Here is a 23,597-nt window from a genome sequence, read left to right on the forward strand (position 1 = left end):
AAATAGCTTCTCAAAACCACAATGTTTTCAAAACTTACATTCAGAAAACTTGTAACAGTCTTTAAAGTGATGCATTTATGCATATAGTATTTAGCCACATTCAACTTATATCATAGCAGCAAAATATCAAGAATGTACATGTAAGAGAACAACAATGGTGTGAAATTGTAAAAATGTGTTTTCGTCTTTGACTATGCAAACGTAGATTCATCTATGCCAAATATGACCATAGTCAGGTGTAACACCACAAAGCACATTTGTGACCCGCTCTACCAAAACTAGGCGCTTGTCGCATCTGAACTCGACAGGTTGATACGGACTTGTTGTTCATTTCCCTATCGTAGACCTTTTGTGAAATCTATTACAAACTGATTTGGTCACATTTCACAAAAGGTCTACAATAGGGAAATGAACAACAAGTCCGTATCAACCTGTCAAGTTCAGATGCGACAAGCGCCTAGTTTTGGTAGAGCGGGTCACATTTTGATAAGAACACGCAAGGCTTTTTGATTGCATCACTTTTTGGAACTTTTTGACTCCAGAATAAATGTTTAGAGCAGCGTAAGAAATTTCATACGCAAACAACGAATGATAATGATGGAAATCGTGTGGGCAAGCACAGTTCAAAGTTGAATAATTCATTTCATCAAATAATGACGTCTTTCTGCCAACCACACCTCTTAACAATACAATCTTGCAGGGACCTTAACTACAGATCAACCATACCAGTTTAACAGCCGAGGCAAGAGCTGCTTTACATCACAATTAACATCATACAACACAGACAACAATGGACAGATGCACAAACACTTACATGTATGTTACGTTCTTCCCCCTAGGTGCAATGTTACAATCAATATATTCTTGTGCTTCCATTCATGCATATAATCCTACATGTATTTTCAAATGCAGCTCATGACAATGATCACTTGGAGGTGTTTTCTTTCTTACTGGAAAACTTTTAAAATTACACTTTCCACCCAAAAGTAATTGTGCAATATACAAAGCAGTAAGTCGAAAGTGTTTTACAAGTCATAGAACATAACTTGCCAAAAGATGACCCAACCACCTCACTTATGACATTACGTATTTTTCCATAACTCGAGTATTGATGATTGATCGAAACAGTAGAATTTCAAAGTTTTTCCATATTACATGCTTGGATTACATAGATAACAACTTCGAACTGGGAGATGAGCTGTTTGACTTGTATAAAATCACTTAGATTTCTCATACCAGGATGACCCATCTCACCTCTTGGCTACAACACATTTTCAGGCATCGATTGCAGACTCCGTCAAGGACTTAGAATTCGCACACTCAATCAGCCTTGGAAGAAGAAGGCAGGGCTAACACAAGTACAATGTTTTAGGTGCAGTCAGGTCACACAGTTTGAACCCTGGACCCAGTTGCTTGTTCCCATATAATTCAACACTTGAGTCATTGATGGAATGCAGACATATTCCCACAGACTTTACAATTCACCATATTGAATGTTACCAACATTGAAGCAGACATTATTGCTTCCAGATGATCTTACAATTTCTTCAACTATTGTAAAGACAATTAAAAGAGAACATCTGAAGTAATTCCTTCACTGCAGTCTCTAGACATATTCCTACCAGGCAGTCATGTTGGTTGAAAGTTCATTTGCACATTTGCACAACAGATCATTTGACACTATCCATAGCTTTTACTAGTGTTTAGTTTTCTGGACAATGATTGGAACTGAAATGAAAGAAGAGGGAAAAGTAATAACTCTCCACAGAGAAGAGACACTGTCTACTCATTACGACCATGAAGAAAAAGGGACTGGGGTTCAATTTCCAGCACTGCTATGTGTATTTGCAATCCTAGATAAGTTTGTTTACTGTGATTATTTTGTCCTTTGAATGAGATGCAGATCCAAGACCCCTTGTACCAGGTGTGCTTGCCGGGGCATGCAAAAGTACCCATTTGAGTGGACTGCAGCCTCCAATATACTTTACCTCTGGCCTCAGAGTGAAGGCGGAAAAAATAGGAGTCAATCGATTTCCACTGATAGACACAACAAAACCTGTACTTACTGATGATGATACATAAGATAACTACCACAATTAGCACAAGGATAACCCGCATCTGTAACAAAAATAAACAGATTAAACAAATGGAAAAGATAAATGATCCAAACCTTCACTATTAAAGAGACAAAGCGAGCTGCAGACCAGAAACAACAGCAAAACATGCTAGTACCATTGATGTCCTAGACAACAGGATACCTCAGAGAAAGAGAGGCTATTTCAGTACAGTAAGACTCCAACATTGGTAATTACCATAAATTCTGATGCACATCCCTGGGATGTGTAGGCCTTCTACAGGTATCTGATATTGATATGTACCTTACACTCTCGCCACCACATTGTCGTCTTTAGTCCTTTCGCTCGAACTCGGAATAAATCAGCGTTACTGGAAAGATTTTCTGAAATAGAACGAAAGTGTACAACATAAGGGTACGGTAGTTACTACATGTTGTGTGTCAGGCATTTTAGGCAATAGCCAGCCAAAGTGACCTACTTTCTCACTGTGCTAAGCATAGCCGGCGGCAGTGCATGACCCATCAGCCACAATATGGGGCTCTATGACTTGGCACAGATGTAGTTTCAAACAAGTAAAGGGACATGCTGTCTCATGATAAGACACAATGGACAATATGTACGCTTGAGACCATCTTTCGCCTGATCTTTATTGAAATACACTCGTTGCTGTGATTTCTTTTCAACTACAGATAATGAAAATATAACTTTTCACCCTGGCCTCTTCTCCACCCTACCCTTGGTTTACACCTGAGACATACCAGATTTGTCCTGTAGATCCTCCAACCTATCACCTCGTTCCAGCACCTTGCCCACATTATCCTTCATCACATCTATCACTTCATCTACCTGGCCTTGAAGTCTGCAAGGAATAGGAAATCGGAGCATTACAAATGAAAGAAACAGGTGTTCAACGCCTTAAAGATGCATGAAAGATTGAAGCAATTCAAGTTACCCTCATTGACCTTTAGTAATGAAAGACATTCAACTCAAATCTTGTTAAGTTGTTGGGTGGAATAAGGACAATTGCTTCCCTTTATGGATTATAAACAGACAAATTGACATCTGATAATAGGTTTGTTTGTGAGAATACAAGAATCTTGATATTGGTTACAATTAACAGGTTTAACAGCAGAAGGAATAGGACTACCCAGTCATACTACATCATGTAACCATGCCAATTCTACCTGGCAACTTTCTTGTCCTTCTTAGGAACCAACCGTCCAGGACGGGCATTTGGTCCATTCAAGAAAAAGTCTTCCTCATCGGAGTTGTCCTGAAGCAAGTTCATCCGCTCTGATGCACCACTGGACGCATAGTCATCCCGGTCAGGCTTTCTGACAAACTTGGGAGGCATTTTTCCTTTGTTTCACCCTTGAATTGATTTTACTGGAAAAAGAATGAAGACAGTATACTCAATTGGGCTTCAAGTCAGTATTCACCCTTGATTTTACTGGAATAAGAATGAAGACAGTATACATTACTCAAGTGGGCTTCAAGTCAGTATCGGCAGAGTGTCTATGGATATCATGTACATTCATGGTGCACTCTGGCCGTCCGACATGTCAGTCTCACTCTCACGAGTCTGGGGAACTACAAGTCTACATATGATACTAGGCCTAGTTAGCCTAGGCTAGTACTACTCGCCTTCTGTTCTGATCTGACCAGTTCTACAGCTGATAAATCTGCAACTAATGCTGATATCCTTTATTTCTTTCGCTTTAAAGGTCGATATAGTAACAGAGTAAATGTTCAAGGCAACTTTGAAAAAATTGGATCAACAAATATTGTCTTTAAGGCATATCATTTGTGTTCTGTCTGGAAAAATTATCAACACGTCGCCATTTTGATTGTTTTACCTCACTCTATGGTCTCGTTAGGGAGTTTATCCCGAGTTTTTTGGTATTTAATTTCGGGTAGGTGTAAACTGTGGACGAAAGTATGGACGAAAGTCCGGACGAAAGTGTGGACAGCGACCCTCTAAGTTTGGTGGGCTGGCATTTCTTTGTCTTTCAATATATTTAAAAGAAAGTGCAGTATATTATGCATTATAATCTTTTTAATGGGTCAGCGAAAGTAAACAAGAAAAAAATTATTTTGATGGGTGATTTTGATCAATGAGTGGACGGGCCTTTTTGCCCCTTTTTTGAAGGTTTTCGAAGTGGCCTTTGACTTTGTGGACGGGGAAATGCGAGGTCTAGTGTCCAAATGTGGAATAATTATCAAAGAATTTGTTGAAATTGTGATATTTCTAACTAGTTCAAATAATATTCTTTCACAATACGCATTTTACTGTTGTTGCCGACGGCGGTGTACACTGAACTTGGAAGTGCGTCGGCCCCGTGTTGAATTGCCTTCCAGTGCCAGTTTGTGCGTTTTTTTGCTGATTTGTGCAAAATTCAACATATCTCAAAAGTTCAATGGTTGACCCTCGATTTTTTTTTTATTTTTGTGCAGCGTAAGCAACTGTCTCATGGGAGAATGGTCACTGTAAGAATTATTCAGGAAAAAATGTATAATATTTTGGCTTTTCCGTGATTGTCCGGCCCAATTGGCAATATTGCCATTGGTGAACAGAGCTTGGAGCAAATGCGACGCTTATGATTTATTTAAAGAAATAAAATGACCGATTTAGCATCCTGCAGAATCAGGGGAATCGGGCGTTTCCAGTGATATACGGCACAAATGGGTTGCCCTCATGCAATCACTATGGAAACGCATTTTAAAATAGATGTTACGTCCTGTAGGGGCAGGTCGGGGCAGGTCATCATCGCGTACATTCGGGAAAAACTCCCTCACGAGACCCAAGGTCATTTTCGTTGTTAGTGTTCGGAACACGGTAGTCGCGGAAATAACCCCTTTCAGTTTCAGAAGAAATCCGTTTGAGCTAATTTTTGTTTGGAAAGGAAGTTGTAAAACCTGTCGGACTTTTGCGCTAAAGTCTACTGAATACAAAAGTCATGGCGTTTACAGATGACGATGACAATGAGGTTCCAGAACGCGAAGAGAAAGTGAGTGATTACTCATCCTGCATGCACACTCGAGAACTCAACACTACACTACACTCACACTGCTATTTACATTTTGTACACAATCGACAATGCCATGCATTCATCTATGGTGTAGAAGTAGAAAATGTCTCACAATTGAAAGTAATGCGATTTAAGGCTAACTAGGCTACTCTGTGGTCAATCTCGCTGCACTTCTAAGAAACGGTCTTGACACTTCGTGTAACAAAGATTAAGATGCCAGATGTGAGATGGTGTTGTTTTTTTCAGGAATTTCGCTTCAAACAACTGAGCAAGATCCGAATCTCTGAAACGCCAGCACACCTACCGTTGAGCAAGACAAGCCTGGTGGCTGTAGCGAATAACTTTGGATTGGTGTTTGTTGGAAGTGATGTGGGTGAGTGACCATTATTTGTGCTGCTCTTGTGTACATTTCTAGTAAAATACAGGTTCCAACCCTTATATGAAAAGACAGATTTTTACAGCGTCTTCCCTGGCTTTTGATTTTTACAGGTAAGACCTACCGTACTATCATTTTTTCACGTTGACACCAGTTTCATTGTGTGATAAATTTAATTTCACAGCTTTAAGCCTTTATTGATAGAGTGCGGTTTTTGGAGACCTCTAATTTGGGATGACTCATGGAGGTCTTTCCAATCTAATCAGTCATCAATCAAATTTTCAGGATTCAAAATATTGAAAACTACAAGCATCATTGAAAGAAGCATCGGAAGACAAGTGAATGAAGTTGTGGAAGATTTTGATTTCTGGGGGAACGTGGTGCTGCAGCTATGCCCGACCCATATCTGCGTCAGTGCAGATAATCTTTCCTTGGCTGTGGCTGTCAACAGGAATGGGGCAGCTCATCTGCTGCTGTTTGACATCAGGGCGTTTGCAAATAAAGTAAGTGATAAATTGATACAACATTCTGCCGAAGTGCTAGCCAGGGGAGGGTTGCCTAACACGTCTGTTGCAGGAGAATTCCTTTTCGTTGCATTGGGTCGAGACTGTCAATCTCGTACTAGAACTCAGCTGAGTGTATGTTTAATGGATTGGCGGGGCAATCAGTGGTGGTGTGGACTGGTGAATACTGCTAGAGAATGAGTGGTTGTAAGCAGAAACCCAAGAAACAATCAAACAGGAGAAAGGTTTATGTAAAAAAGGTCCTTTCCGTATGCAATGAATATTTTACTGTCTTTTCTTTCCCTAGGGAACACCGCCAGCCCCATTCTTCAGTACTGCCCTCACCTCGACACCATGCTGTACTGTCTCCAGCATGCAGTGGAACCCTACTACCCCTGGCCTCATAGCCATCTGCCTGACTGATGGAAGTCTATCGCTCTGGATGCTGGCGGAACAGTTTGCAAGAATTGCAAGACTTGGAAGGGAATATAATTTCACTGCAAGTAAGTTGAGTTCTATTTCATGGCATATGTTCTAGTTGTCTGATTTTAAATTAAAGTATCAACCTCAGTTTCAAATGAGACCATGGCACCAGTAATTATCCCAGCTGTTTAAGTGGCATTCCAATGTGGTCATTCCAAACCAAACTATGGTCAATCAATAGTTCAATGAATAAAAAAGTTGGTCTGACTTCCACATCTCTTTTCAGTCTGTTGGAGTCCGAAGGGCAAGCAGCTGGTGGCAGGTAAACAAGATGGGACCCTGACCCAGTATGGTCAAAAGTTGGAAGTGAAGGCCAATATTCCGTGCCCAAATGTCTTCAACCAAACCTTCCAAGTGACTGACGTGCTGTGGGCCAGTACGAATGTGTTTGTAGGGTCATACATCCCCCTTGAGGCTGATTCAACGATTCAGCCAGCGATAGTCATCACAACTACATCAGTAAGTGTCTTTGAGTTTTAAGAGAGGAAATATTCCCTGAACACGGCATTATTTTTTCATAGAATGCAGATGAAGAAGAACTATCATTTAACAAACTTGTCTGTAGAACAAGGTTACACTTTCTAGAAGTCCAATGTGAGTGTTTTGTTTATGTTTTACATTTAATGGCTTTTTGCTTTCTAGAAAACTGCCCCACCTAGTTTTGTTGGCTATGATGACATAAGTTATGGTTGTGATGAGGAGCGCAACGCAGGATATCTCTTCACCCAGATCATGGAGTGGGAGATGGTCATTGGTGTATCGTACAAGGGTCAAGAGGTTGGCCTCCTGGGACGAGGTCTCCAAGACAAGAATCGTTGGGAGATCTGGAGCCTAGAGGATTCTGGGCGAGCGGAGTTGCCGCTGACTGAAGATCAGGAGAACACATATCCAATGGGTTTTGGTGTCGACTTCACATCCACATATGAGATTCCACTGGGTAAGATTTCTTGTAAACAGTGCTCTGACTATTTTGTCGATATAATGTCAAGTTATTTCACTTGACAGGCTTTATCAAGTTCCTACAGAAACAGATTTATGATCTTGTCCTCGAAACTTGTTATATGTGCGTTCTCTTTCCTTAGGAGAAAACAAGACACATCCATCATCCCCGATCTTGTATCTTCTGTCTACTGATGGTGTATTGTGTCCGTGCTACATGATGTTTGATGGAAGACCAAACCTTACTAAGCCACCACAGCCAATACCACAGGGTGGACGACAACCTGGATCAGTCAGCATTGCTCCAGGATCCGAGATTGGAGGAATACCATCCCCTCAACCTCAGGTGGCAGCTGCAGTTCTTCCACAGCTAAGACCTGTGGCGGCAGCACCTGCACCTAAGGAGACTCCTTCCCCACCTGCCCAACCATCACAGCCAAAACTCTCCTTGGGAGCCCCAGCTCCCACAGGTCCAGGATTCTCATTTGGAGCTACAGCTAGCAAACCATCATTTTCATTTAGTGGACAAAATCAAGAAAGTGCAAAGACTTCAGCGTTTTCTTTTGGTACAACCCCTGCTGCAACAGGGACTTCCCCAACAGAACCACCAAAGGCATCTAGCTTTTCATTTGGTGCAACTCTTGCACAACCTTCAGCCACACCTATTTCCCCGCCACCAGCCTACTCACCAACACAAGGTTTCAGCGCTCCAGCCAAAGAAGCCACTCTTCCATCCTTTGGTTCCTTGGCAGCCAAGGTACCTGGAGCTCCAACACTGGCAGGTTTACTATCTGTTCAGCAGAGGCCTGGTGGTGTTCAGCTTGGCCAGGGTGGTGTTCAGCTTGGCCTGGGTCTCCCCAACCCTCAGTTGACTGCCCCGCCACCTAGATATACGGAGCCCTTGACCATGCAACAGAAACCAAACGTCAGTGCTAGTACAGTTCATCCGACCCCTGTGATTGGTACAGCGTCGTTTGCTACAAGTACCAGACCTTCCCAACCAACAAATACGTTCACGGGCCAAACTTTGAATGCGAATCAGACAGCTGGGTCAGGATTTGCATTCGTATCGCCAAAGTCATCTTCGCAGCCACAGCCTGTTGTTAACAAACCAACTCCGCCACCACCAGCTGTCAGCAAGCCATCCATCCCACCACAACAGTTACCGGTTGCTAGCCGCCCTCTTGCCAGTGCCAACAAATCACAGAACAGACCAATAGCGACTGCCAACAAGGAGCCATCGCCTAACCGACCCATTGCAACTGCGCAGACTCCAGGACGACCCATCTCGATGCAGCTGAAGCCTCAGTCACGGACACAGCCGATGAAACCAACTGGTGGGCCGACATTACAGCAGAGCGTAGTCAGTGCCAAGGAAGCCGGCTCGACTAATCCATTTATACAGAGTATCCTGGATGAGGTAACTGTCTTTAGCAACATTTTCTCATCGTTTTAAACAGTGATTTTCTTAGTTTACCAGTTACACTAAAAATGGCAAACTTGAAACGTTCTTAGTTTACACATTCACTCTAGCTAGCATTGTTCCATTAGGTTGTTTCATTACGACATATAAAACTCTTTTGAAACCTTACCTGGCCACATTTTTCTCTTGACGTGAATCATTGATCAGGGATTTATGAATATTTTGGTTATCTTTTCTTCAGACCTCCAACTTCCAGAAAGAGTTAGATGAGCTGAAGGTCAAAGCTGGTCCTCGAACTGTAAATATTGGCACAGGAGATGAGATGCTGTACATTAAAAAGCAGATCAAAGAGATGAATGGATTCTGTGCCGAAATCAAAGAAAATGCTCAGGTATGTAATTATGATTTGGTAATAGAGAATGTCTTCTGTGGCTTACAGGTTTTGCAATTCTGCAGTATTTAGATGAAAAGATCTTTGAATATTCTAAAACCTCTTTGAAAATGTTCCCATCCCTCTCGAAAATTACTGTACTTTGCCCATTAATAACCAATAATCTTGGCCTTTGATATGAGTTTATTAGTCTCCATCCAACCATGTAGTGGGTTGGCAGTGGTTTTGTCTGCATATGATATGAGCATTGTTTACAGAGCTAAGGCATTCTTCTAAAGTTAGTGTCCAGCTTCAAGAATATGAAGGTTACGGATGCAGGAGCCTTTATAAAATGTCACCATATTTGTTTTTAGTGCATGAACAAAGAAGTAAACACCTTGAAATCAGAATGTCTCGAGATCTTCGCTCAAGTTGAAGATTGTAAAATGAAGAGCCAGCGCAACAGTCGTCCTGAATATCTGCAGTTGTTGAGGTCAAGGTCGCTGGACCCAGCGAGTTCGAGGACGATGCACCAGATCCATCAGTTGTACCACTATCTTGACAGTGGGATACGCGATGCCAGCTCAGTGTTGGATGCAGAATGGGAGCAATTTCAGGCTCGGAAGAAGGGCAATAGAAGGTATGTCATTCTGGAAAAAAACTAGAAATTCTTTCTGTGAATGAATCCAAGGTGCTTTATAGGCTTCTTCCAGTTTACTAAGTTTAGCAGTTCATGTTTTTAAAGGGCCCAGGTTCAAATGGGGGAAAGCCAATGTTGGTCAGGCACCATGCTGAAAATGACTGCATCATCCTCAGAGATTCTTGGAGCTAACGCAGAAGGAGATAAAGCAACTTGCTTTCACCAAACAATCATTTCTTGCCAATGTGGGAGAATGGGTTAATGTCTTTAATAGTTGTGCTGCCCATTCCAGATGGCAGCACAAGCTGGTCTTGCCTTTTTCAATACACTAGATTTAATGCTCTTTAATACCTTTAATCATTACATAATATATATACTTATACCTATTTAAGTGAATGTTTGGTGTGGCCCAGTGCCATTCCTTGAGTTTATCACTCTACAACAACCTTATCCTTGCTTATCCTTAATTCTATGTGCTTGCAGGTGCCTGTATGCCTGCAGCTAATTTGGCCACTGGCCGGAAATATCGGCCACACCAAGAGTTTCATCGAATTGCAATAGAAATAATTATGATCATTGCTTTTGTTGTTTAGGCGTCTCCAGAGTCCAGCATCAGACACAATCTACCGGTCACTGAGCTGCAACACAAACGTCATCTCTGAGCAGCAGCGGAGGCTGGAACAGATCACGGAGCAACTCAAGGGCGTGAAGATGTTTAACACTACATCCTCATGGGAGATAGCATCGCCATCCACATTGAAAAAGTAAGTCTGAATGTCGGTGTGTAACTTGATGCATAAACGCAGTGATATGCAAATTCACAGCAGAAGAAGAAGTTCCCTTCCTAAATGGAATGTCTTTTCACCATTTCAGAGAGGACACGATATCATCTCCTGTTACCGCAATGATGGAACAAATCATGACACCTAGCAAGGCATCACCCCCACAGGTGTCGCCACAGAAGCAAGCCAAGCTGCGTGAGATACTAGGCCGTAGAAAGATCACGCCAGTCAAAAGTACAGCCCCTGGTAAGAAACGTGGAATAGTTAAATGTGAACCAAAAAGAGAAAGGATGTGTGTGTAGGAGGTGTTTTCGCTGACCTGTTGGAGCAGATAGTTTCATGAAAAAAGGATTTCTTGGCTCCATTGTCTTCACACAGCATTGACATTGAGTGAGGAGAATTTTTGAGGCGAAACTTTGACAATCAGTCTGTTTTCATTTCATACTTTGAAATCATCAATCTAACTTTAGAAACTTGTTTTTTCAGCAAACCTCTCCATATCCAAGATTATCTCTGCTGAAGCTCTCAACAGGATGCTGTCAAATAGTCAGAGCAGTATAGATGAGTATGAAGAGGAGACTGGAGAAGAGGACGAAGAAGAGGAAGAAGAGGAAGAAGAAGAAGAAGAAGATGGCGATGATGATGCTGTTTATGAGCCTAACACTGTCAGGGCAATGACAGAGGTACAGATGAGAGCATTTATGCCACATCTGTTGATGCAGTCAACACCTAATAAAGTGCAAATGGAGGCGGCAGAGCCACTTCCCAGGCTGTATAAACCTGCCGTTAATGTCCACGGGAAAGGCACAATAACATACGGTAGCCCGCCAAAACAAGGCGAGCCAAGGCAACAGCCGATCGTGAAAGTTGCATACCCTGGGTTAGATTTGAAGCAGGATATAACGTCTCCGGTGAAACTTGACATGTCTAAGCCGGCGTTACCAGCAAACGTGAGCGTCGGGAAGCAGATCCAGTCAGGGATGAGTCCGAATGTTGCCAATATGTCGGCCAAAGACAAGTTTCTATTGGGTCAGTTCAAATCGTTTGCGAATATTCCAACGAGTCATCAAGGGTCGACAAATGTTACGTTAGACAAGCCTGTGGCGGTCCATGCCAAGTCGGCAGATGCTGTGAAACCTATTCAGAGGAATCTACCACAAGTGGAGGACATCACACCACCAACCACCCCACCCCCTGATGGCAGATCACCTGGTGAGTGTTAAAGCCTGCTTCTTCTCGAGAAGTTTCTTTAATATTATGGCTGCTGCTGCAACAAAGCTATGCTCAGACCTTTGGCGTATTTAACTCGTAATAACTCATCATGGTCTTAGTTTGAGAAAATAGATCTTGTTTCAAACTCGGTGTGTTTTTCCATGTCTGCAACTAATGTATAGCAATGCCCTTTTCCAGAACTAAGCCTACCATCCGTGCAGCCTCCTGCGATGAAATCTCGGTTTAGTGCCCCATCGAGCAACACTGCATTTATGGCCACTAAACCTGACGCCAAGCCAAATTTTGGAGGTAGTGTATTCCAAGGGAACCCAGTGTCTGGTCCTGGTTCCATGTCGGGATTCTCTACCATGTCAACTACCAGTGCTGGATTTGGTGGCCGGCCAACGACAAGTCTTAGCTTCGGAGGTCCAAAACAAGGTCAAGTCTCAAGCGTAGCATCTACCAGCTCCGGTTTCTCTTTTGGTGATAGTGCACCTGGCAGTGCCACCGGGAGTCCAGAAGGAAAACATGCTAGGCCAACATCTGCATCACCAGCAACATCGCCAGGTGGTACTGGGTTCAACTTTGGAAATGCTACAGCAGGAAATACTCCAGCGAGTGGGTTCAGTTTTGGCCAAGCCCCAACCTCCAAGTCAGGGTTTTCATTTGGGAAAGCTACTGAAGATACAAGTACCACTGTAAAAACTCCTGTGGCAACCCCTCCTGCAAGCACAGGATTCTCATTCATGCCGGCCTCAAAAGATGCAGCGAATACAGCAAGTGTTGCCTCTTCTGCCGCAACTTATACTCCAGCTGCAACAGCTCAGGCCTCAACTTCAGGAAGTTTTGCAGCATTGACATCAAGCTCCAAACCTTTAAATCTCTCCACGTCAGGTGTCAGTGCTCCAAAAACAAGCTTCTCATTTGCACAGGCTGCTACCGCCAGTGCAGCACAGCCAACAAGTCTGTTTGGGGGATTGGGAGCGAAGCCAGTGACTTCTACAGCTGCAACAATCGCAGAACAAGATGAGCCAGTTTCCATTGCTACGACTCCTGTGACGCCAACTTCCACATCGTCCCAACCTTTGTTTGGCAAGGGAACTGGTTTCTCCTTTGTGAAACCAACATCCACAGCAAGTGGTGGCACCATATCACTTGGACAGCCCAGTACTTCTGGACAAACACCAACCATCTTTGGTGGTCTCATTACCCAAACATCAGCAGTATCATCAACAACAACTGCGGTCCAGCCTGATGGAACCAGTGCAGCTGCTTTGAGCCCTGCACTAACTCCGACTTCCATTACCAGCACAGCCACGACATCTGGGCTTGGCACTTTCAGCCAAGCGTCTGCCTCCACAACCTCTGTGGCTAGCACTTCAACAGCTCCTAGCTCCTCAACTCCTACCACTCCAACTGAGACTCCAACAGCACCTAACACTGCAACTACAGGCACAGGCCTGTTTGGTGGCAAACCTACCTTTGGATCATCAAGTACAAGCCTGTTTGGTCAACCAGCATCCACCACCTCAACCAGCTCATTTGGCCTAGCTGCAGCCAGTTCGACCGCCGTGACATCTCCGTCTGATCAACCTTCTCTTTTTGGCCAGCCAAAAACAGAACAACCCAAAACGTCATTGTTTGGTCAACTGGCTACATCTACATCCACATCGGAAGCTACAAAGCCATCTCTGTTTGGTGCAAAATCAGAATCATCGACATCGGTTTTTGGCAAACCTGCCGTGTCGGCATTTGGACAAACGTCCTCATCAAGTGTGTTTGGTCAAACTCCATCCCCTTCAACCAGTGTGTTAGGATCATCTGCTTCTACAACAAGCGTGTTTGGCCAACCGGCAACAATTGCCACCACCACCTCTGTGTCCATGTTTGGTTCTACCACCAGCACAGGGTTTGGTACCTCTTCAGCATTCGGTCAGACTGCATCGAGTACACCAAGCAGTACTTTTGGAAGTTCTGGGTTTGGGCAGACGTCAACTGGAGCATTTGGATCCCAAGGATTTGGCAAGACGACCTTTGGTCAGTCTCCAGCATCTCCGAGCCTATCGTCTGCTGGGTAAGTTGAGAAAATAGTTAGGTCTTTATGATGATGTCATACACCAGTCACCTGTGCAAGTACCTTTGATCAGTGGTTTTTTGGGACGGAATTCCCATTTTGTGGGCTTCGCAGATATACATCTGAAAATGTTTCTGATACATCTCAGAACGGTTCTCTAGGAATGCTGGAAGCTAGATAGTGCTGCGCTGGCTTTGTACTGGGACCCTCCTCCTTTAGAGATTGTTGGAAATACATCTTGATGATGACACACATGTCATGTTGTAGAAATTAAATACAATCTATTTCCAGGTCCACCTTCGGCCAATCCAAGCAAGCCTTTGGACAGTCGGGATCTTTGTTTGGTCAAACATCGACTAGCAGTAGTAGTTCAGCGTTTGGTGGATCATCTGATGCGTTTGGCCTTGGAGGCAAGCCGAATCCTGAGAATGTAAACAAGAACGTGTTTGGCAGCACGGCTTCATTCGGTCAGTCTTCACCCTCTGGTGAGTGGCAAAATGAGAATGTGGCTTTACTGTGATAAAGTGAGACCTGGTGTACGAGTAAAATGCTGAAGACCCCAAAAGTATAATCAGGATGATTGTGTTGCTTCAAAATTACCCTATTTGTGTATTCTCAAAAAGGGTGGTCAGCATGATATTGCCCTCAAAGTCATAGACTGGAGGTTAATCTTAATGACATTGATTCATGAGATTTGATCATCTCTTTCTCTCAATGCAGGTGGCCTATTTGGTAGTGGTGGTGCAACAGCATTTGGCAATAAGGAAACAACAAAGCCTGGAGGACCATTCAGTGGCTCGACAGGTGTTGGATCGTTTAGCAGTCCTGGTGCAACTTCATCAGGTTTCGGAGGAGGAGGTGAGATACGTCTTATTTTGACGGTTTATCCTTAGGATACACCTGTGTCTTTGTTCTTTATTAACACTTTTGATGTCGACTTCCAGGTGGTTTTGGAGGCTCTCCCTCATTTGGCTCTGCTCCAGCATTTGGGAGTGCTCCAGCGTTTGGTGGTACGGCAGCATTCGGCAGCAGTACAGGAGGATTTGGCAGTCAACCAGTATTTGGCAGCCAGGCACCGCCAGCGGGGAATGTGCAGACGACAAAGGTGTTTGGATCATCCTCTCCTGTAGCGGCTGGCGGATTTGCAAGGTGAGGAGCCATAGTTATCTACCTAGGCACAATTGTTCTGATTTCAAGGACCACTGGCAGTAGTTCCCCCCCCCAGTGAAGACTCGGCAAGATTACAACAGACCACGTCTTACTGTCCCATCCAACGGACCTCAAGAGCCTGGGCTTGTAGCCAAAATTGCATGGGAGTCGAACCTGGGGCCCAAAGCTTGTTAGGCAGAAGTGATAACCTTCAGGCTGTCACATCTCTTATTTTACTCAACCTGACATTGATTATACTTTTCTTTTCAGTTTGGCTCAAACCAGTCCAACATTTGGTGGTATGGCCAGTCAGGCTGCCGCGCCATCCTTTGGTTCAGTTGCACAGCAGAGCCCAAGTGGATTCGGGGCAGTTGCACAACAGAGTCCAGGAGGGTTTGGAGCAGTTGCTCAACAGAGTCCATCAGGATTTGGAGCTCTTGGTCAGCAGAATGCAGGCGGGTTTGGAAGTCCAGCATTTGGAGGAGGAGGCTTTGGTAGTCCTAGTGGAAGTGGGTTTGGCTCTCCCGCGACTCCCAAGCAATCATCTTTCACAGCATATAGGTCATAAAACAAACTATGTAATGATGTGTAATGAATTGATGAAATGGGACATCTTTGATGTGACGAATGGTGACCCCAATGTGGTGGAGGACCTAAACTCTTTGTAGGTCAGTTGTTTCTACATCTTCGACTGGCCACAACAATATCTTGTTTATTTGTAAAATAATCATGGTTACTTTTCAAATAAAATCATAGTTAATTAAATTCACTTTTATTGTTTATCTGTTGAAAAATGATATTGTCAAGTACAGACAAGTTTCAACAAGCATTGTAAAAACAGAGTCCTTCAAGATGGCTCAGAGAAGACAAAGACATTGTCACAACCTTGTCTGATGTAAAAATACAATTAAAAATGTCATCGATAATGACGGGGAAAGTCACAACCTGGACTTGCAGCTGCTGGTTTGATATAGTGGTATGACACTTAAGCTGTCTGAATCAAGGAAAAGTCTCAATATTGTGATAGTTTGACAGTTTGTACAGAAGTCGTCACTTCAAGGCGACTCCATTCATCCATTGCGCTAGACTGGGTTGTGCCTCATGTGTGACATTTTCTCCTGTTACACCGGAGCGCCGTCTTTGGTTCCGCATTTTAGGTGAATCCAAGATGGGGTCATACTAAACAGCGTCGCCAGGTTTGAAAGCAGTCACCAAAATAAAATCTAATGGTCATAAACGAAATAAGCAGGACCTTTTCAACGTTTCCTGAACATTCCATGACATTTGTGTGCTAGATTAGCGAGTTGTTGCCTGAAATGTACCAGCGTCAACCACCTAGTCGGCTGCCATGATACTATTAGGGCTTCCCAATACTACACTACAGGAGCCTTGTGGTTTTAGACAACATCTCCCTTATCTTACACCCAAATGTCATGAAATTTTCAGGAAATGTGTTTTATGGTGTACTTATTTCGTTTATGGCTACTAAATTTTATTTTGATGACTTCATACCTGACTTTAAACCTGGTGGACGCTGGTTGTAGCTGTTTAGGATGACCGCCAAGATGGCAGCCTCCATGAAAGTCGTGCTCTTCCGAAAATTTCTCCAATTTTCAGGTAATTGCAGCTCAAAATCAGAACATTTCGTATCATTTAAAGCTTGATGTGATAGATACTGAATTGATCTCATGTAAAAGTCTACTTCTTCGGTATTGTTGACCGATTTTTCATCCATTTCAAGCCTTCAAAACTGACCTCCAAATTCCGTATGCTTTGGCTGCATGCTGCATGCACATCATGCAATGTACACGTCTTAACACTGTACACGTCTTAACACATTGTGTGGCCTGTACGGCCACACAATGTGTCACACACGAGTGTACAGTGCATCATATCATATCATTACCGGCGTCGTAACCCTATTGGATTTTTGCCGGAGGTATTGAGTCCACTAGTATAGCCGGGCTACTGTCCACCTATGTATTGTAGGATCTTTTACTTGCCCTGGCATAGACACTTAGGTACAAGGGACCACGGCTTTTAGTCTCATCCGACAGACCCTCGACTATTTCATACGTTAATGTACGTATTGTGAAGAGCCAGGAATTTTAGTTCCTTGAAAGCCACGCCGGTTTTCATCCATAAATACAATCCTGGGTTCTCCCCGGGATCGAACCCGGGCCCTATTGCGTGGTAGCCAGCAGTGTTAACCACTAGGCTATGAGGCTCTATAAGTGCATGCCCCATTCATGCTTCAGAATGCAAGATCGTAATACGACAATCACATGATGACACTTCAAAAAGGCTTTAAAAATATGAGGACTAGACTTGAGGAGCGAATATAGGCTATACCGTGACACTTGTGTTTTTGTCTAATTTGCTTGCTTCATAAATGTTCCATTAATTGTTCCAGGGAGGCTTTGGAAACCCAAGCTATGGAGGAAGTCCGTGACAACACCTATTGGCGCAGTATCACATGCTCGCTCATTCTCTGTCAGTTCATACATGTCTGATGGTGCTGTTCCAAAACAGGAGAGCTTGCAAAGTAAAGAAGGTGAGTATTGGCATTATTGATTGACTTAGGAAACATTGGTAATACAGAGCAAGACATCAGCTTTGAAGGTTAACATTGTGTCACAAGTCAAATGTATGAATTTGGTTGGTTTCTAAACTGGGTGACTTGTAATATTCAGCATTTCTTACCCTCGATCCTAATGTTTCAGGTGAAATGGAGACAAAGATCATCAACCCTTCAGACCATGAAGATTACTTTGGTGTCAAGGAGATGGTGTCGCTGAAAGATCTCTTCGATGCAAAAGTTCACTTAGGTCACAAGGCTGGATCTCGTCACCAATACATGGTGCCGTACATTTTCGGGTCTCGACTCAATTGTGACATTATTGACCTTGAACAAACAGTTGAACTTCTCCACGACGCCTTGAATTTTACAGGGCACATTGCATTCAGGAAAGGGATTATTCTCTTTGTTAGTCGGAGTTATCAAATGTTGCCCGAGGTTGAAAAAACTGCTTTTGACTGTGGGGAGTATTCCCACTGTCGTTTCTGGCAGGGCGGTGTCTTCGCGAATGCAACGATTCAGTTCAACGCAATTACCCGGTTACCTGACGTGTGCATTTTTATAAACACCCTGAACCCGATTTTGGACACGCATATTGGGATAGCTGACGCTGGAAAATTGAACATTCCAACGATTGGTATTTTGGATACCAACTGTGATCCGAGATTGATAACGTACCCTGTTCCTGGAAATGATGACACACCCAGTGCAGTGCGACTTTACCTGAGATTGTTCAAGGATGTTATAATGAAAGCAAAAGCCAAAAGGAAGGAACTAGAGGAGAAAGGTTACATAATTCAATTGGATTAGTACAGACTGTCAACGCTGTGTGTGTATGGACTGATGTCTTTCTTCTTCTTTGACACCGAGCAAGATCTTCATTGGAAAAACGGCTGTTGCCAAGTGACAAACTGTCAAACGTCCTTCCAACAGGGCAAGAAGTTTTAAGAATATTTTGGCCCAAGTATTCAATGACTCAGGAGATATGTCTTGTTTTTCATGGAATAAAATAGTCTATTGAATTATGTCTTTAAAATTTTATTTATGTTCTGAAGTACCTTCAGCTACCTAACCTTAGAAATATCCAGGGACGACTTTTTCTGAGCCTAGGGGTTGACATATTCAACTGATCTCTGGGTGCTATATTTTCCAGTGATGAATTATCTATCTTCAGAGATGTATTTTCCTTGGGTTGTATTCCCTTTTGAGGTGAATTCTTCCAGGGGGATACCTTGTCCTTGAGAGCAATTCTCAGTGTACAAGTTGGGGGCCCAAATTGTCTCAGCACATTACGAGTTGTCCTCTCAATTCTATCTTGGGGACAAACTTGGGACCAGCACGTTGTTCCTGGGTGTGACGACGAGTGAAATCTGAAGACGATCTTTGAGGAACATAGCTTCTACGATGGCATAGAAATGACAAGACTCGCCATGTGATAAACAGCACTTTATTAAAGAGGAAAACTTACGGAAAATATTTGCATGAACATGAATGTTAACATATACAGCTCTGACTTGACAGTTGCAGTATGTCATGGAAAGTCAGACTTGGTCTCATACAAACACACATTAAACATTGTACAAACAGGAGTGGTTAGGGAGGGAGATGGGTGATGAAAAAACTTTATGTTGTTTGTGATCATTGAACGCTCGCGATCAAAATCAATGAGAGAGCACGAACATTGGGACCATGAGTATCTTTCAGCTGGGAACTTTTACAAATTTCCCTATTAACAAAGAATCAAACAAGGCTAGTCTACTACCTCTCAAAATACTACCAGTAGTATATTTGATTGTGCTCTTAATTCAAAGGCCTAATTCACGGTATGACTACTGTATGATGTTTGCCCACCCTCCCAGATGTTATTGCAACCTTAGTATTCCAACGATCAAGCCCCTGGGTATTCTCACGGCTCATATCATCCGGGGGAATAGAATGTCGACTTGAGCTAGGCAGAGGACACAGTTCCTTAGCACGCTTTTTGAGTTCACGTATCTGGCCAACTCTCGCATGCGCTTTCATAATGTCTTCATTCGTCTCCTGGAGTATTTTCGTATCGAGAGAAGCCCGAGCGACGGCTGTCTCAGCCTGCCGCATTAGCTGGCGATGCTCCAAGTACTTCTTCACCAAGTCCCGCTGTTCCAACTCAACATCCCGATTCACCTCAACAGTTTCCAGTTTCTCCTGCATGGTATCCTCGACTCTCGCCTGGCGATCATGCCGCAGTAAAGCATTCGACACGGAGGTATGCTGACAACTAAAATCATTAATAAACGTTGAATCCTGATTGATACTACGTTTAAAGTCTTTAGCACGATTACGGAGTTCTTGATTCTTATCCAGATAGTTTAACTGTTGGAGTTCACGTCTCTCTAACACTTCTAAAGTGTTTGCCCGCTCCTTCTGCCTGTCGATGAGAATGTTATTCCGGCGTTCCTCGTGGAATACCTTTATCCTGTGTTTGGCTGCTTCCCGTTCATCTCGCAGATTCAGTATTTTTTCAATTTTCCCGTTTGTCCGCTCTGCTTTTTCTCTGTCTTTGTATGCCTGCTGCACAGCATGTAAACATGATAAACTCATCGTGCCATGAACTTTTGCAAATATTCTCTGATCATTTGTAAGAGTCTGTTTCTTGATGATTTTCGGTTTTGGCAACATTTGCTGATGCCGATGTCCAGCCGCTTCTGCATCCCTGATGTCCTTCCCAGCCTCTGCCCGTGCAATGATCATCTCTGTCGTTTGATCAACCTGCAGAATCTGCGGCTTGAATCCACGCAGGCGGAATGAGACCACGGGAACCTCATCGCTGTCTGCTGATATGATCGATGGGGGTGTCATAGGGGATGAGGTTGGCACAACGGGTCCAAAGAACTGCTTGACACTTTTTATTTTTGGCGGCTTCTCCAGCTTTGTAGCTTGTCTTTTCTGAAGCCTTGTCGATCTGTGGACTTCTGTCCCCGTCCTGAATAAGAGATAGCATAAGTTATAGTCCAGTACATATCCTTAGTTGCTTGTTATACCTTGATTCTTAGTCTCACATGTTAAACTCTACAGACTGGGAACATCAAAATGATGCACCATCGGTTTTCATATAAGGGGGAAGTTGCAAACCATCTCATCTTTTGAGAGAACCTACTTACCACAGCTGACTTTTCACACAGTAATTTGCAATACATCTAAAATCTGTTTTTCTGAAGTTGGGTTGTTTTTTCCCCCAATATAATTCTGATGAGCTATGTCGTTATGCTATCTAGTCACTATACCTCTCGCTTCCACTTCTAAAACCTACCTAAACGTTGGTAACTCTGACTCGAATGCTTCAGCATCATCTTGTAAAGCCTTTAGCGTACTCAGCTGTAACTTCTTCACATTGATCTGTAGTTTCTTGGCAGGCGATTCCCTTCTCATGGTGGAACTGCCAGGTTTAGACTGAAATATATTGGAAAGGAATAATTACTTCTTCCTCAGTGCCTGGCTAGGTCTTTGTCCTGTAGCAGCTCTGCTTCTGCATAGCTCTGCTTCTGTGGTTTCGAGGTTTGAATGTGACTTTTCATATCAGCGGAGTTCTCACAAGGAGATGGCAGTGACATGTGCACTGATGGTTACTTTCACTTCAAGTACTCTGATGCCAGCTTTCATCTCATGCAGGTACTCACATCCACTCCTCCCTCCCTGATTATCACAGATCTCTCACTCCGCCCCGCTGACCCGGGTGTCCGATTACGTGCGTACTGATCGAAGTCTTGTTTCATTTCCACCATCTGAGCATCAGTCAAGACAGGTGTTGTTGAAGGAGCAACAGGGATAGGCCTGCCTGACATTTGTGGCTGAGTTAAACCTTTGTATTTTCGCCAAAATCTTTGGATTGTTACGGATGCCCTGGATCAAGAGAAGTGGAAGGTATCAGAACAGGCTTCAAGACAAGGACAGTTTTATACTGGGAACATATACCGGTAGGCGTATCCAGGGGAGGTCCGGGAGGCTACGCATTCTCCTTTTGGGGCAAGACATTGAAAACGACTGAGAACATTCTGTAAGAATGTCAACTCCACAATTTGAAAGTCATATTCCTTACCAAATTCTTGTGTCAAGCACCATTTTGAATTTTTTCCTCGTCAAGTAGCCCTTGATGTGTGCCTGTATGATAAGCACTGGTGAGGTATGAGCTTGGATGTATGTAATCTCAGATCGGATAAAATCGACAGCAGCCATCTCGATAGCAAACTCAGTCAACTGTAAAAAAGATTGAGAAGCAATCAAAATGATTATATCAGAAAGTTGACTGGAGTATGTATTGTAAGAGCCAGTCAGTTACAAGGCACTACTGCAAAGTATAACAGGAGACAACTGAGCTGCCTAATCTAAACTTTTACATGTCGTTCCTGGCAAAACAATGACCATTTAAACCAAGGAACACACTGCTTCGCTGTAACTTGAACTATCAATAGGTCATGTGGTAGTTGAACAAGCAATAATTCCTTCAACTATTTTATGATTCCGAGGCATTCACGTTGAGTTACCTTTGGAGTTGGCGGGCAGAGATCAATGTAGAAATTAGGATGCATTGTTGAGAATCGTCCTCCAAATGCAGCGTCCTCAATAATCTCCTCATCTGAGATGACATACTTGTCCAGAGCAGCCAGAGTCCAGATACTGTTTACAACATGGTGGCGATAATTTTTCTTTAGACTTAGAGGTGTGTTGTAAAGGGTTAAGGCTCGGAGTCGTCGACATGCAGCCAGATAGTGAAGGTTTTCTATCTTTCCCATTGGGTTGTCATGGAGATTCAGAATTTCAAGATGTTTCATTCCTGACCAGAAGGCAATGCCAGGAACAGAGTTAATCTGAAACAGAAGGAGAGACATCAAGGTTTTTTCTTCTTGCAACATGGTAAGGGCAACTTAAGCCTTTGGGGCTTCATTTTATTTCTAAAAGGACTGAAACAGCTGCTTGCCTCGTCACAAAGCAAATGAATCCCATCAGCATGACCAGTGAATGTGATAAGTCATACATGAATTCTGATAAATAACTTATATCAAGAAAGTGAAAATACTGACAAGATCAAATCTAGGCTTGGAACACTGTCTATCTGGTAGTATCAATTTAACCCACCTGGTTTGAATGCAGATCCAGCCTAACTAACTGACGACACGTCCCCAGTGCTTCAAATCTTGTCAAGAAATTATGACTCAGCACACAAATTTTCAACCTCATGGCCATCCCAAGTTCACCAAGTTGCCTCATATGCACCCCGTCCAACTTCACATATTTTATGTAATGGATGTCCTCCTTTCCTTGTTCCTCTGTAAACGTTGAGGCGAGAAATTCTGCTGTTGGTGTTAGAAAGTAGCCGTGTTCTTCAGCCTGACGTATCGCTTCCTCTTCTCGCATTTTATAATATTTTTGTTGGCTGTTGATGACCTTTGGCTGGTCAGTCAGTCGGCCAGCGAACCGCGGCCAATCTGGGATGCTGACCATTTTGCTACTTGAAAAAGAAAAAGTCGTTGTCATTGTCATCATTTAATAAATTATCATATAATATAAATAAGAGGAATATACAATACAAGTAGGCCTAACATGTAAGATAAGGCAGTGGCAGTGCCATTCGAGATGATGATTGATATAATGATGGCATCCGGATCATGTCCCGACTGAGCTGAGCCCCTCAGGCTGAGGGAAGGTAAATAAAGACAAGGTTTTATGGATGAAACCATCGTTTTATTTTTAGTTAGTCGTATTATGGGATATATCTAGGTGTTAGAGAACACGTCTGAGAAAAAGATAACATAGCTGTACCCTTGATTTAGCCTTTTTTATCACATTTCAAACGAATGGAAAAGGTACACCGCTCCACCATGTCCACCATGTTGTTGACAAGTTGCTATTGACAATTCATTCTACGCAGCTCCTATCTCACTGTACATTCATGTACATTCCGTCATTCTCTTGTGACGTCACGATACG

At 43.2% G+C, this 23,597-nt stretch overlaps 4 protein-coding genes across 5 annotated transcripts; 2 read left to right on the top strand and 2 right to left on the bottom strand.

Moving 5' to 3' along the window:
- Window positions 1-364: 364 nt before the first annotated feature.
- On the bottom strand, window positions 365-3,950 carry LOC135501776 (vesicle-associated membrane protein 4-like). The gene is made up of 6 exons (XM_064794076.1): window positions 3,720-3,950; window positions 3,260-3,461; window positions 2,834-2,934; window positions 2,379-2,458; window positions 2,067-2,118; window positions 365-1,728 (listed from the first exon to the last, which is right to left on the bottom strand). Exons 2-6 carry the CDS (start codon window positions 3,427-3,429, stop codon window positions 1,697-1,699), a joined length of 435 nt encoding a protein of 144 aa, XP_064650146.1. The 5' UTR covers window positions 3,430-3,461; window positions 3,720-3,950; the 3' UTR covers window positions 365-1,696.
- A 980-nt stretch (window positions 3,951-4,930) lies between these two features.
- Window positions 4,931-15,814, top strand: LOC135501223 (nuclear pore complex protein Nup214-like). Its single transcript, XM_064793210.1, has 17 exons — window positions 4,931-5,083; window positions 5,351-5,477; window positions 5,766-5,983; window positions 6,291-6,486; window positions 6,693-6,925; window positions 7,109-7,403; window positions 7,549-8,825; window positions 9,070-9,219; window positions 9,573-9,838; window positions 10,432-10,602; window positions 10,712-10,866; window positions 11,107-11,832; window positions 12,031-13,906; window positions 14,198-14,391; window positions 14,627-14,764; window positions 14,851-15,055; window positions 15,326-15,814. Exons 1-17 carry the CDS (start codon window positions 5,033-5,035, stop codon window positions 15,621-15,623), a joined length of 6,576 nt encoding a protein of 2,191 aa, XP_064649280.1. The 5' UTR covers window positions 4,931-5,032; the 3' UTR covers window positions 15,624-15,814.
- Window positions 15,815-16,542: 728 nt separating this feature from the next.
- LOC135501398 (small ribosomal subunit protein uS2m-like) lies at window positions 16,543-18,655 on the top strand. The gene is made up of 3 exons (XM_064793506.1): window positions 16,543-16,672; window positions 17,469-17,609; window positions 17,779-18,655. The coding sequence occupies exons 1-3, from the start codon at window positions 16,609-16,611 to the stop codon at window positions 18,441-18,443; spliced, it is 870 nt and encodes a 289-aa protein (XP_064649576.1). The 5' UTR covers window positions 16,543-16,608; the 3' UTR covers window positions 18,444-18,655.
- A 411-nt stretch (window positions 18,656-19,066) lies between these two features.
- LOC135501748 (uncharacterized) lies at window positions 19,067-23,506 on the bottom strand. Of its 2 annotated transcripts, none has more exons than XM_064794023.1 (7): window positions 23,430-23,506; window positions 22,746-23,118; window positions 22,154-22,477; window positions 21,709-21,866; window positions 21,290-21,512; window positions 20,923-21,062; window positions 19,067-20,595 (listed from the first exon to the last, which is right to left on the bottom strand). In XM_064794023.1, exons 2-7 carry the CDS (start codon window positions 23,109-23,111, stop codon window positions 19,452-19,454), a joined length of 2,355 nt encoding a protein of 784 aa, XP_064650093.1. In that variant the 5' UTR covers window positions 23,112-23,118; window positions 23,430-23,506; the 3' UTR covers window positions 19,067-19,451. The 2 variants fall into 2 exon arrangements, with proteins under 2 accessions (XP_064650093.1, XP_064650094.1); XM_064794024.1 differs by having other exon boundaries at window positions 22,746-23,115; window positions 23,430-23,502.
- Window positions 23,507-23,597: the final 91 nt, after the last annotated feature.

This window comes from Lineus longissimus, chromosome 17, assembly GCF_910592395.1.
Source record: "Lineus longissimus chromosome 17, tnLinLong1.2, whole genome shotgun sequence".
In the NCBI taxonomy this organism is placed as follows: Eukaryota; Metazoa; Nemertea; class Pilidiophora; order Heteronemertea; family Lineidae; genus Lineus; species Lineus longissimus.